Source organism: Oryzias latipes, chromosome 5, assembly GCF_002234675.1.
Source record: "Oryzias latipes chromosome 5, ASM223467v1".
In the NCBI taxonomy this organism is placed as follows: Eukaryota; Metazoa; Chordata; class Actinopteri; order Beloniformes; family Adrianichthyidae; genus Oryzias; species Oryzias latipes.
Window position 1 is genome coordinate 2,855,762 of NC_019863.2, and position 17,527 is coordinate 2,873,288.

At 40.2% G+C, this 17,527-nt stretch overlaps 1 protein-coding gene across 2 annotated transcripts; it reads left to right on the plus strand.

The window, feature by feature from the left end:
• Positions 1-8,497: 8,497 nt before the first annotated feature.
• On the plus strand, positions 8,498-16,838 carry oxtr (oxytocin receptor). 2 transcript variants are annotated; one of them, NM_001256632.1, is given in 3 exon segments: positions 8,586-8,953; positions 9,028-9,969; positions 15,934-16,647. In NM_001256632.1, coding segments are annotated over 2 exon segments (1,182 nt in total). In that variant the 5' UTR covers positions 8,586-8,953; positions 9,028-9,041; the 3' UTR covers positions 16,188-16,647.
• Positions 16,839-17,527: the final 689 nt, after the last annotated feature.

Consider the following 17,527-nt stretch of genomic DNA (forward strand, 5'->3'; position numbering starts at 1 on the left):
TTGTGATGGAAAAAAGATTAATTGAATTGGAGTAATACGACATTTAGTTAAATAAATATGTAAATTGGAGTTGTATTAACAATTATTGAGTTTTATAGACGTAAGAAATTAAGTTGAATAAATTTAACTCAAATACTTGTTACCAATAGAAGTAATTCATTTAAGTTGGCAAAATTGGATAAGTTATATATATATATATATATATATATATATATATATATATATATATACATGCGTCACATGAAAATGGAAATAAGATCAGAAACTCGTGCGTTTACTTTGTCTGTTCTTCTACTACAAGCAGAAACTCTTTCTTTTGATGATGCAGCCGTGGTACTTTTTGATGGACGTATATGGACGTCATTAAAATCTCAGACTTCGTCTCACTGAAGTATAGCGCTTTCTTTTTTTCTCCACGCGTTTCCATGGTGACTCCGTAAATCGGCGATCCATTGAGAATGTCTTTATGTACTTGCTGTGCACGTGCATTAACCCAGGGTTACCAAGTCGAGCGTAATTACGCCAACTCATATCCGGTCTTTTGGAACCGACATACCCCGAGTAAGCAAGTTCAGGCGGATTTCAGCCAGAGTTCAGGGTTAAAGTCAGGCTAGTTTAAACATGCTTCCTGGAATACCCCCCTGGAATTACCAGAGCAGGGCAAAGCAACTAGAGAAAAATGATGGAAGTCCTAAACTTTGCATATTCTGACTTAAAAAACTCAGAGCGAACCAAAACTCAATCCGATTGGAAATGAATCAAGACCACTTCAAAAGATGGGTCAGAGAGCAGCTTCTGGTCCCGGACCAGGGTCCGCTTTCAAAATTAGTTCCTGATTATCGGGGAAAAAGGACTCTAGGTTACTTTAAGTCTAGAATTTAAGTCTATTTCTTCAGACAGAAAAACGTTAAATCTATTGGTGCTGCTGCGTTAATGTTTCAGATCAATTTACATTTAATATTATTTATTGATTGAATTATTTTTCTCAGCATCAAATGGTTCAGTTGGTCAAAATGTTTCTCGTTTAAATAATCACTGACAGATTTTTTTTATTTCAGGCACTTCAAGCTTCTTTTCTGTTTTAGACTATAACAGGGTTTCTGTGGTGAAATAAAGTTAATATTTGTTGAAAGTGGATTTATATTGCTGTTTTCATTTGTTAATGTTGGAATATACGATTGTAGGTATACTTACACAATTTTTATAGATACTAACCTATATATTGTCACCGAGTGTGAGTGTGTGTGTGTGTGGGGGGGTGCGAAACATTTTCTTTTTCCTAGGAGGGGCCTGGCAAAAAATATTTTAGAAGCACTGCTTCAAGTGAACCAAATGTGTCCAGTCTGACATAAGACCGGTGGTGGCATGTCAACAAACAAATTTATATATATATAGTTTTTCTATTTTACTAAAGATTCAAACCACGTACTTTCTGCACTAGACGGCGGACAGAAAAGCCTTTTTTTTTTTTTTTTTAAAGTGCACCTTAAAATCCGGAGAGCCTTATATTTGTATTAACTTTAGTTGTGCTTAGTGATGTTAAAATGATTTAGAGAGGGTCACGGCAATCTGTTTTTTTTATTATTATAGCGTAAGCCGGCTAACGTCTAGCTGTGTTGAAATTTTTTTTTTTTACGTGTTACTAACAAGGTTGGGAGTTAATTTAGTCACAGTGACGTTTGTTTTAGCGGTATTAGTCTGTTTTCTGTGTTGCTTAAAATGTTGGGAGTAACAGGTATTTTGAATACAATGTAAAGAATACATTCAGCTTGCTGAATCTACATGAATCCGTAATCAGACCATGACCTTTAGATTTTTTCAAACTGTGCTGCACATGCACTGTAGTTTAAAAAGAATTTTGTAATCAGACCTCACCACTTCAATATTTTTCTATGTATCCCCTATTCTTCATTTTGTTCTGCCAGAAATATTTTCTATGAGTAACTGTGAGTGTGAACAAAAATGAGGCAGCTCCCAAGATGCTCTATTACTAAGCCATGCTGTTGGCATACACACAATAGGTCATTTGACAATATGCAGCTAAAATAGGAGCCTCCTGAAGGAACACTGCTTTTAATTTGTGCACCAACACTGATGGTGTTACGGTCTACTTAGGTAAAGAGGTCTAGTTTGGGTTTTGTGCTTTGAATTTACAATGATTAGATATAGTTTATAAATACAGTTTTACTTATTTTTCTTCTTGCATTGACTTCCTGTTTTATTTGTAAAAGATCTTTCCACCTTCTGTAGCCCTTGTGCTATCCTAGGCATTTTGACATTGGGAGTTGGGTCATCTAGACCCACTAGACAGTGCTCTGAACCTTTTTTCTTCAATGATTTGTGATCTTCACTGGTGTCCATGGATTACATGAAATCTTTCTACCTTTATCCACCTTTGTTATGGTAGGGAGAACACGTCATTGGTCATTTGACCCCATAGGATGGCACAAGGGTTATTTGGTTAAACTTCATTTCCTTTGTTTGCACTTAGGTGAAGTTGAGTCCCACACCATCCAATAATTATTCACCAACGTTGTGCTGTTTTCTACATCTAACTTGTTAAAAAAGCCCTTTAATTTGAAGCAAGCTAAATTATTTTCCTTTTTTCTTGAGTTATTACCTCCACCCAAGATTTCAGCAATTGCCTTTTCTCTGTTTTTGATGCTAATACTTCCTCTAAGTATTCACCTTCACTGTCATGCTCAGAGAATGTTAACTTAAAGTTTTGTTTGTAAGTCATCGTGTAAGTAAACTTTAAATTAGTTGCTGCTCACGTTTCGACTCCAGGATTTCCTTTTTTGGCATTTTAGATGAAAAACAAACTGAGCAAGAAGGAGCCATTATCTTTTCAAGTGCATTTAACATTTTCAAAAGAATTTCTTGCTGTTTCAGGTACTTTCCACCCACTGGGCACCGACACATCTGTTAGAGATCTACAACGTTTACAGCTATAGATATGCATTATACATTATACACAGACATCAAGACAGAGACGTCTGTTCCACTTTGCTGTTTGGACCTCTGGCAGACAACTATCCCACAGCTCATTTTATTGCAGTCCCATCATACCTTGCATGTTGAAATCACCATTTTTCACAAAGAATACTACTCCATAAAATGATTTTGAAATCCACCAAAACCTTCCTCAAGAAACAACCGGTATGTCCAAAGGGGTAGAAATGTGTAATGGTACAATGCAATGTGGCGGAGACCCTCGTGGTTTCCTTCTGTGATGAACCAAAAAAAAGAAGGCCCCTTTTTTCAAGTCCCGGCTGAAACAGAACACCAATGGGGGACCTTTCTGTGTGGAGTTTGCATGTTCTCCCCGTGCATGCGTGGGTTTTCACCGGGGACTCCAGCTTCCGCCCACCGCCCAAAAACATGCTTCATAAGTAAATTGTTTAACCTAAATTGTCCCTAAGTGTGTATGTGAGTGTGCATGTGATGGTGGCCCCGTGACAGACTGGTTACCTGTCCAGGATGTCCCCTGACAAAACGGTAGAAGATAAATGAATGAAATAAAAACTTTTTAAACTAAATAACACAAGAAATAAAAATATAAAAAGGTACATAAATTGTGGCTTTGTATGCTTCAGAGGCCACTCTTCCAACCTTTGATAATACAACAGAAGACAGCATTTGATCTGCAATGCAAAAGTACTATCTGATGGTGTCTAAGCAAGATCCCTTTGTAAAAAGTGAGTGTTCATACTATACTTGTTTAACCCTTGTCCTATCCTATGACCCCACCCTTACATTGACGTGTTCTCCCTACCATGACAAAGGTGGATAAAGGTGGAAAGATTTCATGTAATCCATGGACACCAGTGAAAATCACAAATCATTGAAGAAAAAAGGTTCAGAGCACTGTCTAGTGGGTCTAGATGACCCAACTCCCAATGTTAAAGTGCCTAGGATAGCACAAGGGTTAAGTATATTTAGCACAAGTTACTGCACCCTGTTTCTGTTACTATAGTATCTGTTGTAGTAGTTATATTATGGGGATTTTTGTGTGTTAAAAAACATCCCGAGTTGGTATTGATTTGTAAGATTGTTGATCAAGTGATTTAATAAAACAATACTTAACTCTTATTCATCTTCTTACGTTTGTCCCTTTCGGGGTCACGGGGCTGCTGGAGCCTATCCCAGCCACTTATGGGCAAAGGCAGGGGACGGCCTTGACAGGTCGCCAGTCTGTCGCAGTATTTAACTCATATTTGTTGATTTAAATAAAGATTTAATAATACTATTCAAACTCCAAATTTAGCTTTAAATGTGTTTAATTTCTTTTTGTAATAGATTTTTTTGTGTGTGTGTTATTTATCCATTTTTATACCTGCTTGCCAACAGGCCGAATCCCGTTGACAGGCGAATTTCATCCAGAAATCAGAACTCTTACTTAACCCTTGTGCTATGCTAGTCACTTTAACATTGGGAGTTGGGTCAACTAGACCCACTAGATAGTGCTCTGAACCTTTTTTCTTCAATGATTTGTGATCTTTACTGGTGTCCATGGATTACATGAAATCTTTCCACCTAAATCCACCTTTGTCATGATAGGGAGAACACGTCAATGTAAGGGGGGGGGGGTCATCTAAGATAGCACAAGGGTTAAAAATGAGTGCAGCTGCTGTTTTTTCTACTCGCTTTGGAATTCATGCAATTATAGCCATGACCTTTGCAACTTTTTTTTTCTTTAAACTCTGTGCAAGAACTCTAACCTGAGTCGAAACTCTAACTTACCTTTGAATTCCTGTCTAACTGCACTTTGTTGATTGCCTGAGTGTCTGAATGAAACTCAAGGGAAAAACATTCACACTTAGGCTAAAAAGTCAGGAACTGTGTCACTGTGTGTGTCCTAGGTTCAGCCTCATGGGAAAATTGCAGGCAAAAACAAACAAACCCGTTAGAGAACAAGTTGCTCAGAGCAGCACTGAAAAGTCCATCTGGTAAACCAGTCTGTAAAAATTCAATCAGAAATCGGGCTGCATGAGGCAAGCGATGACCAATGGAGAACAGGTGTGTTGTGGGAGCAGAGCAGTGCTGCAATCAATAGAATTAAAAACATGTGTGGAGAGCAGAAGCCGACCAAAACACAAACAGAAGTAAACAAGAAGAAAACAGCTTGAAAGATCAGGAAAACCTCAAAATGAGAGTGAATAAACAAAACTAATCTTACAGATCATTACAGCTGGAGACAGCAGGGTTTCTGCTTCTTGTCTGAGTTTTCATTTCGTTGCAAACCCCTCAGCATCTTGGCTCAGTTGCTTTCAGATGATTGTATTAGGATTTGTCAAACTGGTTAACAGTAAAACCACTATGTTCAATTTGGTTCCAATCATGCCATTTAAATTGAAATAATAAAACAAAAACAAGTATTTTCTATTTTCTTATAGAATTAAAGAAAATAAGGGCATTCTGTTTGAATTTGAATGTTTGAATTAACAAGATTTTCAAAGGAATAGCTGTACTGATCCCTTTCAGTTCTTAATTTACAAAGAAATAAGAAAAATGCAGCTATTGTGTTTACTGGATACTCCTCTAATAAAACTGTGTTGTGAAAAGAAATTGTTCTTGTTTTCGTGTTTTTTGGTGCACACAGATGCCCTGCAGGTTGGTGATGTTAACGACAGAGAATCTTCTTCTTAAGGGACACAGAGGCTTGAGAAACTCTTCGACTGGTCTACAGATCCCTGTCACTGCTGGCAGATTTGTTTCTGGGTTTGTACCAGTCAAACAGACCCACTGAGGATTTAAAGACCCACTCCAATGAACATGTTTTTTTGGTGTGTTTTTAACTTGTTCTCTTGGCTTTTTTCCCATGATGGAAAACGTATGTAAAGAAATTTAAGGGTGTATTCAGACTGGACACATTTGGTTTGCTCGGAGTTCATTTCCCCCGAAAATCTAAAACAAATCTTCAGTCTGAATAAACATAAGCGGACCCTGGCCCGGGGACCAGAAACCGCTCTGGGACCCATTTTTGGAGGTTGTCCCAGTTTGTTTACAATCAGATTGAGCTTTGGTTTGCTCTGAGATTCCTCAGTCTGGATCATGGAGTGTAAAAACAACGGAGGAATCCAGGTGTGGCGTCAACCATAAAAAATACCTTACCACTGGCCCCCATGAAATCAGGCAAACTCTCTCACCATTGCTTCTGGCGCTGCCACGTTAAAATCCGTCAACAGTGATTGGTCCGAGTCACTCTGAGTCATCGTATCTATAGCAACTACTGTCATCAGTGCCTTAGATACAGTGACTCAGAGCGAGTTGGACCAATTGCTGTCAATTGGTTTCAATATGGCGACGCCCGTATCAGGAAACAAACGCACCTCCTATTTGGGGACACAAGAAGGGAGGAGTTGAGCTGTCCATTGTTTTTACAGTCAATGGTCTGAAAAGTAGGAATGAAGCAACAGATGAGGCGCAGACAAATACAAAGCAAAGATTGTCGTGTTATCAAACAGAAAGGGTCCAACTGTTTGTTAAAACGTTAATTTTAACAACTGAAAATGCTTCTTACATGCTTTTCTGTGTCTTGTTACGCGGCACTGCTGTGACGTCATCCTACAGGCTACCTCAGTGGTTCTCAAATTTTTTAGTCTCCCCTTGAAGGAAAAATGTTCATACATACATCTTTTGTTACGTGGTTTTGTTTACAAGCTTTGGTCCATAACAGAATGATCCGCTTGCTGACAGCCTGAATACAGACCAAACGCGAGTTGCGAGACTCAATCCAGAAAAAATCAAGCTGTCTCGACATGGAATAAAGGAATTTTCCAGTCTGGATACACCCTTTTCTAAGTCTCGTCTTCTTCCGTTTATTCCCTTTCGGGGTCACGGGGCTGCTGGAGCCTATCCTGGCCACTTGTGGGCGAAGGCAGGGGACACTCTGGACAGGTCGCCAGTCTGTCGCAGAGTAGTGTGTCCACAATCACACACCCACACACTCTCACATTCACACCTAGGGACAATTTAGATTAACCAATTCACCTATGAAGCATGTTTTTGGACGGTGGGGGGAAGCCGGAGTCCCCGGAGAAAACCCACACATGCACGGGGAGAACATGCACACTCCACACAGAAATGTTCCCCATTAGTGTTCTGGTTCAGGTCCCCCAGCCGGAGATTTGTTTACTGTTTTGGTCATTCAGTTTATTTGGAGGCATAAAAATGGTCGATGAGGGGTTGAGTGTTTCAGATGTAGCACTACTAAAGGCCCAGTAATGCACAGTCCGCCACTGGAGTTAGATAAGCTAATACTTCTTTAACAGTCCTGGTACATCGCGTGTCCGTCCTGAGAGAGGATTCCTCCTTCATGTGTTTTTTTTAGGAGTTTTTCCTTTCTGAGAAGGAGTTTCTGAGGACAGGGATGCCCAGTTTAGCTTACCGGTAGTCTGTTTAGTGTAGTTTAGCCATCAGTTTTTGTGTTTTATAACTGATTTTATATGTTTTGTACAATTAGTCAAGCCTGTTGAGACAACTGTGTTGTAATAATAGGCTGTTTAAATAAAATTGAATAGAATTTAATACTGTTCCTCACTGGCTTTATTTGAGAACAGCATGGTCACTGTTTTCACAAACAAATAAAAATACTAAGAGCTTTTCTTTTTGCGTCATAAAGAAAAATCAATGTTGCAGTGAAATGCTCAGTTTTTTTTATGTTCAAAGGTTTGTCTCCTCTACAAATCAATCTGAGTTTAGAAAAGCCTAAAGTGGGCAAGTCACACATCCGATGGAGGAAACCTTTTGATAAGGGCAGTAAAAAGGCATGTTAACAGTGCTGAAGGTGATTTTCTAGGAACATGAGTGCGCTGCTTTTTAGTGGCTCTTCTGAACAGCTTATGGCTCACAAATGCTGCCTGTGCCAACAAATGCATGCAGTCATTTATAAACACATCAACCTGCTGATGTCACACCACTGAGCTGAGCCCATTACAAACCAAAGCAAATCAATGCTTGTTTCTTAAATCATTTTCTCTTTTCTTTATTTAATTTGGATTTGCAGCCATTCATTTAATGACACTGTTGTGATTTTTTTCAGCCTAAATCCTCCAGTCAAAGAAAAGTGTCACAGTCAATGAGAACGAATTCATAAAGTCAATAGGATTTTAAACAGAGAGAAGGAAATGGGAGCAGAAAATGCCAAACAGTAATTGACAGTTATTAACATTTTAAACTGAATTATGCAATTTTCCGTTGCAAAATGGAAAATATGCAATTATACATATTTTTTTTATTAAGCAGTTTTTTGTTGAGTACCTGTTTCAGAAATGTGGTCGTTGAATTGGGTTCTTTGTTTGTTTGTTTTTTCATCAAAATGCTTCATTTCTATGTTAGATCCTGTTGGACCTTGATAGGTCTGGAGCTTCCAGCTGCTTTCTGGTTCGTTTTCTGAGCTGCAACCATGAGCAGTGATGCTCCTGGCGGGCAGGACACGTGTCCACCTAGTGGCAGTGATTGTTCAGACTTTATGCTTTTCCGGACTGAGGACGTTCATAATAGGTGCCTGTGTTGCTGGCCATTCAGACTCTGGAGGCGACACGGAGGCATCCAGTGTCTGCACCTTGTTTTCTTTATCATTTTGATGTCAAACTCTTAATTTGAAGACAACTATTTTTATTCCCTGCAGCCTCTTCGCGTAAACTTGGATTTATTGATATTTTACGTTTTAAAACCTCCCCAATTTTTGTTTGAGGGGACCATATTGTCAGTTAAATTATAAGCCCTGTATGCTTTTTTTTAATCTTACCTCTACGGCGCAGCCCCTCTGCACAGCGTCTTTACGCGTTTGGAGCTGCATTTCATCCAGTGCGTTATTGAAACCGCACTTCTCTTACGCATTCAAAAAAGCATGGCCAAGCTCCGTAGCAGCCACGGAGCTTTCGTTTTCTAAACTACCAAACATGAAGTAAGGACTTATTACAGACTTTTTGTTATCTGAGGACGAGAGGAGGACTTCCAGACGCACCTTCCAGAGACCAGACTGATCCTGCATGAGCGCGCAGCCCTGACGCATCAGCAGAGGAGCACACTGCGACATGGAGATCATTTCCAATGAAAGTGAGATCTGGCAGTTCAACGGATCGTGGAGGAACTCAAGCCTCGGTAACGGCACCGGCGCTCTGAATCAGACGAACCCCCTGAAGCGGAACGAGGAGGTGGCGAAGGTGGAGGTGACGGTGCTGGCGCTGGTGCTGTTTCTGGCGCTGGCGGGGAACCTGTGCGTCCTGCTGGCCATCCACACCACCAAACACAGCCAGTCCCGCATGTATTACTTCATGAAGCACCTGAGCATCGCCGATCTAGTTGTGGCAATATTTCAAGTTCTCCCCCAACTTATCTGGGACATCACATTCCGGTTTTATGGACCTGACATTTTGTGCAGGTTGGTGAAATACCTGCAGGTGGTTGGAATGTTCGCCTCCACGTACATGTTAGTTTTAATGTCCATCGACAGATGTTTGGCCATCTGTCAGCCTCTGCACTCCTTGCATCGGAGAAAAGATCGAATTTATGTCATATTGTCATGGTTGCTGAGTTTGATCTTCAGCATCCCGCAGATGTTCATCTTCTCCCTCAGAGAGGTTGGCTCGGCCGGGTCAGGAGTGTACGACTGCTGGGGCGACTTTGTGAAGCCCTGGGGGGCCAAAGCTTACATCACATGGATCAGTCTCACCATCTACATCATCCCAGTGGCCATCCTGAGCATTTGTTACGGGCTGATCAGCTTCAAAATATGGCAAAATTTCAAACTGAAAACCAAACGGGAGCAGTGCATTAACCTGACGCCCAAAACATCCCAGAACAACACCCTGGCCCGGGTGAGCAGCGTCAAGCTCATCTCCAAGGCAAAGATAACCACAGTGAAAATGACTTTTGTGATAGTCGTGGCATACATCGTCTGCTGGACCCCGTTTTTCTCTGTCCAGATGTGGTCTGCCTGGGATCAAGCGGCTCCCCGTGAGGGTAGGTTGAAAGTTTGTCATGAAGCGCGCACAATAATTGTGCGCAAAGACAGGTGTGCACATTGTTTTTTATTTTTTCTAACAAGTAATCAAGAAGTCTATTTGCACAATTTCCAGACGCTGCTCGCTGTTTAAATGGCATGTAGCCGCTCACACTTTGCGCGTCAGTGCACTCAGAAGAGAGAGGGATGCCTCAGATGCAGCGGCAAATAACTCCCCACAATCAAGGTCTCCGAGCTCTGATTCAAAGCACATTACTTTGTAAAAGGAATGCACGCATGCAGGGGGGATTTTCTGAGAGGAAATAAACTAAATTAATTCAGTCACCTTAATCAGAAACATCTGAAAGCATGAAGTTACACGGCTTTCTAAATGGAGCGGATCTTGTTTTGCCTTTTTCAACCTAAATTCGCATCAAAAACATGCATCCACGTTTCCCCAACTTCCCCCTTTAAACCTCTTTGCACGCAGCGACTCATTGACGGCTAATCATTAATCAAATTAGTGCGCGCCACCGCGCGTTAGACCTTAGTCTCTGCCTGTGGGGGGACCTTGACATTTAGTCACAGTAAGCACTCCATCCACTGCATATGGATCTGCTCTGCCAGGACCGCACCCACATAAGATAAGTGCCACAACACACGTTATGCTGCTGCGCTTCATCCAGGACAGTCCGCACAGTGATGGATTGCCTGCTGAAAAGAGAGGAAGTGGCTGTAATTTGTTGTTTGTCTGTTAAAGTTTAAAGCAGGAATCCCGTTAGGCACTAACTGATGAGAGCTGAAAAATAATGAGCGCTTGATGAACAATACAAATCATAAAAACATCCTGAATTTTTCACTTTAGATGTCATTGATTCTCTTTTTCTTCTAATGATTTGTTCGTGCCCTCCATCTTAAACTGCACCGCCCCCACCGACAGCTTACACTCAGCTGTCAGTTTGCGCTGACTTATTATGAGCAGTGGCATGTTGCTTGATGGAACAGTAATTGGCTTTGACACCTCACTGTGATATTCAGGTGGCAACAACCAAAGTGCTCCAGCCGTGAAAGAAAAAGTGATCCAACCGTTGTCTGGTGCAGAGGCTGCACCAGTGTGCTTAGGATGCCAATGACTGACTGCGAACATTATTTAGAAATGGCAGATTTGGCAATGACACATGCCTGTGTTTGTGTCCAAAAGAGAGTATCATCTGTTCCTGTGCAGATTGTTTCAATTAGAGCGCAGAACAAACAGCTCTGGAAGCTCATTCACTCGGAAATATCTCGAAATTGCACATTTGACTTGGCAAAAACATTAAAAATCTCAGTTAAGTTGAAGACATTAGTTTGCAAGTTCGGAAGTAATTTGTGGATTTGTAACAGAATGAAGCCAAACAGATTTCAGCTGGCTGCACCAAGCGAATCCAACGTTGCTTGTAAACTTTTGAAACTAAGGTCTGAAATCAGAGAAAAATATGTACTAATGGAAAAAAATAAAGTAAGAAAAATTGAAAATACTCTAATAGATCTAAAAATGTGTTTTTTTGTCAAGAGAAAACTGCAGAAAAGCATTCTGGTACTGCTGAATACCCAGTGGTGAATACAAAGATAGGCTCATCCGACTGTAACTTCACTGCTAAAGAAAGAGACAACTCTAACTCAAACAGGAGAGCATAATCTGTCCATTCTTGATACGAGCTTCATATCAAAAAGGATTTTATAAAAACAGCATCACAATCAGATAAACAGAGTGAAGTCATAAGAATCCGTGGTGACATCAGTGTAACAGAAATAAACATCAGAAATGTGTTCTGTGGTCCATTGGTGTGCGGTATTTCCCACATCATTTCCATTTCAATGGGTTCTTAAAGGATACAACAGATGTTTCATCTATGCTAAAGTGATCAAGAATGTTCTAAGACGAATCACAATGTATCAAAATAATACCACAGATAATTTTTTTTTATGGTTTTAACAAGAGAAGCAAAAACTTGTAAAAACAAAAACCAATTTCAAAGGTGTAGATGATAAATGTTGGAGGCGATCCGGCCTCGCATTTAAGCTGAAAGCGATCCTTTAATGGGACAGGTTGACGTGAAAATGAAGAGCGTTTTTCATGTTAACATGCTACTTACACATTTACGGTTCCTTTAAATGATTTGAAGCTGACATTATTGGCGTCTTCACTTATGCTCAGTGGTGCTGCAGCGATGCTGCTTCCTCCTCCTCCTCCTCATCAGCATGGGCTTGGTGAACTGGCTGATTGCTGAAGTTTCCTAATAACATTATTGACACAGGGATATCAACGGAACGCCCACCAATGTGCGCATTTAAATTTCATCAGCAAACTCAAATCTACTCAAAAAGAGCTTTCAAAATAAATGCACCCTTATGAAGGGAGTTTTTGAGGCGAACTGAGCAATAGTTTAGCATTTAACCCAGGTTAATCCCACAGCAGTGACATTCCCACTAGTGTGTCAGGGTTTACCTTTTGTGGTACCTGATTAGCCTATCAAAACATTTTCTGAAAATGTCAGCAAAATGTTCCATTCCCTGCTTCCTTAGAAGGACATGAGCAGCGTCTGTGATTTCCCATTTCGCAGGCAGACAGATTTCATTATGTTGCAGACAAAAACAGATGAAGGTTAAACCCTGACTTGGACTGTTGCACAAAAAACACACCAAAAAAAAAAGGAAAGAAAGAAAAAAAAAGCACACACAAACATCTCCCGCTGTGCTTTGTGCCCTTGGTGACTGATTTACTTTTGTATTATTGACTTGCATTGACAGCATGACAAATGTGTGTGCTGCGCATGTTTTCAATGTTACTGTATAAGGTTGTACCGTCGCCATGAGAACCAAGAAAATCAACACTTAATATCGAGTATAGCTATCGACATTTCCTAAAAATAATAATTAAAGGAGCAAGTTGTTAAGGTAACTGTAGCTTTTCAGATGGGTGGCATACGTTCTGACAGCCAGACAGAGGTTCCACCTGGGGGGGCGGAGGTTTGTCTGTCTTTTCATTTATCCAACAATTTATCATTCCCCTGTGAAAAGACATCATAAGCCTATTCAGCAAAGCCCTCTGGGTGATGCTGCCCTGCGTTATTCAGATTAGATGTAAGTTGTTCTCTCGTTTACTTCGAGAATAGATTCCTGATGACTGCCAGTTGTTCTCCTGAACTCTGCATCTTGCACTATTACGTTCAGAGGCAGTAGTTAAAAAAATAAAAAGTCTGAAAGGTATTGGCCTTTTTCCAAATTTGACTCCCGTTGATGTTGCATTTTTTTCTGAATGGCCCTTAAATTAAATTTTTGCTTGATTGTGCACATGAGACTCATGACCTCCCAGAAATCATTTAGACCTTCGCGTTTGTTTCATTTCTACTAGAATGGCAATAGATTAGAAACCATTAGAAAGAGGTTAAATACAGGATACAAACCAAGCACATGATCCAAAACTCATTTGCCAAACGTCAGGCAGACGGTGGTGTTAACTGTACAAATGTCATCAGCACGCCACTTTTCCTTTCCTGAGGTACCGTCATGGTGTGTGAGAGGCATTCTTATTTCTCCAAATCAAGTTTAGACATTCAGGGTGTCACTTCCTGATGGTGAGAAACCTTCATCTTTAATTACTAATCTCTGTGTAATGGTGTTTTTTATTTCTAATTTAAAATTATAGTTTGTTGAAGTAATTTGGAAAAGCTACAATTATTTAATTCAAAGTTAACTGTCGCCCAAGGATTCGAGTTAGTTTTACAGTCATCCATTTTCTTAACCCAAGAGACGCCTTTAGGGGTCAATGGGTTGCCAGAGGCGTTCCTGGCCACTGTTGGGCAAAGGCAGGGGACACCGTGGACAGGTTGCCAGTCTGTCGCAGGACAACTATCACTCACACATGCACACTTAGTAAGTAACCAATGAACCTATGAAGAATGGGAGGATGACTGGAATGCCCAGAGAAAATCCATGCATGCAAGCAGAGAACATGCCAACTCCACACAGAAAGGTCCTGGTTGGGATTCAAACCCAGGCCTTCTCACTTTGTGGCAAGAAGTTTAACCACTTCACCACCTGGACCCTTTACAGTTTCACAGTTTTTCGTAAATCAAAGGACATTTTTTGACAACATCAGACATAAAGTACAGCTGGAATTATTAGAAAATAATCGAGATCAGGCAAGTCCAAAGTCCGACTCGTGGGCCCAATGAGGCCTGCATTGAAATTTCAACCAGCTCACAGGCTCCAGTCATAAGATCAATAAATATGCACAATTGTGCACAATTTCCTGATTGTGATTGGCTAAATTACAGTCTGAGTTGTTGTAAACCTGTTTTCAACTCAACCTTCAGAGCATTCGGGGCCAAAGAGGGGAAGAAATGTGTTTGTTAAGATAGTTTGTTATTTTCCTGTTCACAAAACTTACATTTAAAAGTTTACACTGAGTATTTAATAGGGAAAAATATGTGACCTTTTATACGAACTCAGTTTTAATTTTGTTTAAAGTTTTTTTCCACACAGACTTTTTCTTTATTTTATTTCTGGTTTTAAAAAATGAAATTCACAGTAATTTAGGTAGAAGTCTATTCTATGAGAAGAAATGAATAGCATCCCCAAAAAAAAGTTCAATTCATAGTTTACTTGCATTGAATGTTATTCAAATAGTTCAAAGAACCAAAGGGTCGACCTTCACACATTTCTCCCCACCACATCTGACCCTCTTTGCTTACAGTTTGAACATCCCTGCTGTAGAGGAAGACTTTCTTATACATCAGGATTAAAGTAATTTGAAAAAGGTTGGCAGCTGTCTGAGTTCAGGGAAGGGTTGGAAAGCTGCACGCCTTCTTTTTCTCCTTAAACAACTTAAGAGCTCACAGAAAAAATGCTCTGCAGCTATGCATCTGCTTCAGAGGGATTTCGATGAGGGCCAGAGGTCAAAGGAGGTTTGGATTGAGAAACAAACTGTAGTTGTTTTCTAATTTTGCTACATTGAAGCTTTGTTTTTGCTAGAAAAAAATAAAACAAAAGATTTCTTGTGAAAAAAAACTGGTTGAAAAAACTGTCAGAGACAAAAGCTAGTGAAAGTGTTTGTCAATAAATCCTGCTAACGCCTTAAAATTGTGCTTAATCATGTAAGGTATTGGGATTTAATCACATGGTTCCTATTTAAGCAGCGGACTGACTGACTGCAGACTCATTAGAAAGAATTATTCAGCGCTTTGTTTTTCTCTGCGTAAAAGGGCTGATGTGGAGAGTATCAGTCTAAAGCACCTGAGAGAGGAGCTGCTCCTGTGCCAATGTCAGTTCTAAATGGGACTATTAATGGAACTAAGCAATCATTATTCCCAACTTTGTCCAAAATGTCTGCTTTTAAAAGAGATTCATTGACCGTAACCCTTGTGCTATCCTAGGCACTTTACCATTGGGAGTTGGGTCATCTAGACCCACTAGACAGTGCTCTGAACCTTTTTTCTTCAATGATTTGTGATCTTCACTGGTGTCCATGGATTACATGAAATCTTTCCACCTTTATCCACCTTTGTCATGATAGGGAGAACACGTCAATGGAAGGGTGGGGTCATCTAAGATAGCACAAGGGTTAAAGTGTGTGAGGTTCAGAATCAGGTACAGGTTTAAACTCTCCTGCATCAGTTCTTGGAAGAAATAGCTCATTTTAAGTTGTAATATCCTGTAAAAGGATCTGAGGAAGGATTGATATTATTTAGAACTGGTTTTGAGAAAATCCGTTTAAATCAAGTCAGACTAAGATTGCTGCAAAAAGAACAAATTAAGAGCAGTTTGTTGTGTTTGTCTTTCATGAGAGGACAAAGTTATCAATGTTTTTTGGCCAAATGCAACACTTTAACATCTATGTATTTGTTTCTTTTTTACAGAAATGTAAAAAGCTATAGTTTAATGCAGATGGTAAACTAATATCCCTTTTGTTGCATCGTTTCTTTTTCTGCCCTTCGATACAGCCATGCCCTTCATCATCTCCATGCTGCTGGCGAGCCTGAACAGCTGCTGCAACCCCTGGATCTACATGTGCTTTGCCGGCCACCTCTTCCATGACCTTCGGCAGAACCTCCTGTGCTGCTCCACTCGCTACCTCAAGTCACCCGAGTGCCGCTGCGAGCGAGATTTCAATTCCAGTCACAAAAGCAACTCCTCAAACTTCGCCATTAAGAGCACAAGCAGCAGCAGAAGCATTACTCAGACTTCCACCACATGAGCCCCCATCCTCCACCGCTAAGCCTCTCACCTCATGCTGCTGCACGTCAAATTTCTGGTTTCTTGATTTCCTCGGTAACTTCTCAACTCCAGACTTGTTATGTTTTAAACTTAACAGTAAAGACACAAGATCAAAAAAGACTAACTTCAGTCTTTTGAATATTTTTTGTTAAGTTTCTATACAACCTTCCTCATTTCAGTGTATAGGCTGTATTTGTGTTCGCTGTACAGAAAATGTAAATGAGCAGAGAGCATTTCTAGTGTGTTGGAGCACAGTTATCCATACTAAACCAGTCAATGTCACCAGCAAACTGTGTGGATCATATTTTTTTGGGTTTTATTGAACTTGTTCTTGTATTCTACTGCCCACTTTGCCACAATATTGCACACATGTAAACAGTCATGGTTGTCACTGGTAAAGACTTGAGAAATGGTTTCAAAAATAAAAGTATAAGAATTGGGTGACTTTGTAGCAGAGACTCATGCAGCACATTCATCACTTATAAATCCTGTTTACCTGCATAAACATCCGAAACTACTGAGGTCGGAATCAGCTTCAAGAATCCAAGGCTGTCTGTTGGCATAAGAACGTGAAAAAGTGCTCAAAGGTCTGAGAATGTTTAACAAAAAATAAAAGCAGACATTTTTATGCTTCTTGTGTCTATTAAAGGGAAGTGAAGAAAGACGAGCCCGCTCCAAAACAAAGCTCGGACAAATAAAACCCCTCCAAGCACCTATCTGCAGAATCTGCAATAAATTCCACTTTATCTTGTTCACTTTGATTTTGTGTTGGGCTGTTAAATCAAGACAGCTTAAAGTCCTTTAGCTGAGTTTAGTTGGCCTTTTTATCTCTGCAGTATAGATGAAAAACAACAGGATCAATGCAGGACAAAGTATGTGGCGACGATCACTTTGAGCCTCACAGAGGACCATTTTGGATGATCTTGCTGGCAGAGGCCCACAGATAGTTAATAAAGATACAGTTGACAGAGTTTGAGAGTCAGGCTTAAAGAAAAGTGCCTGCTTTCTGAAGTACTTTTTTGGTTGTGTTCTTCCCCCAAAAACGTTGGACATTGCTGGAACCTTTTTTATCAGTTCACAAAAGTGGATTAAAAAATGTCTTGATTAAGAGATAAACAACTTAGTAGTAGTAGTAGTAGTGGTAGTGGTAGTGGTAGCGGTGGTAGTAATAGTAATAGTAATAGTAATAGTGGTAGTGGTAGTGGTAGTATGGTTGTTATTTTCTCGTTTCTAATGTTTAGCTTATAAAAGCTAAACAGCGCTCCCCCCACCGTAAAGGCCCGTACACACCGGGACGAATATTCGCCAGGCGTTATTCGC

What these genes read in the sequence shown, in the direction of transcription:
- oxtr (XM_023954655.1), top strand. Translation starts at nt 9,042, where the DNA reads ATGGAGATCATTTCCAATGAAAGTGAGATCTGGCAGTTCAACGGATCG. An exon ending in TCAAGCGGCTCCCCGTGAGG is followed by an intron (nt 9,970 to 15,933) that starts GTAGGTTGAAAG and finishes CCTTCGATACAG; the next exon opens with CCATGCCCTTCATCATCTCC.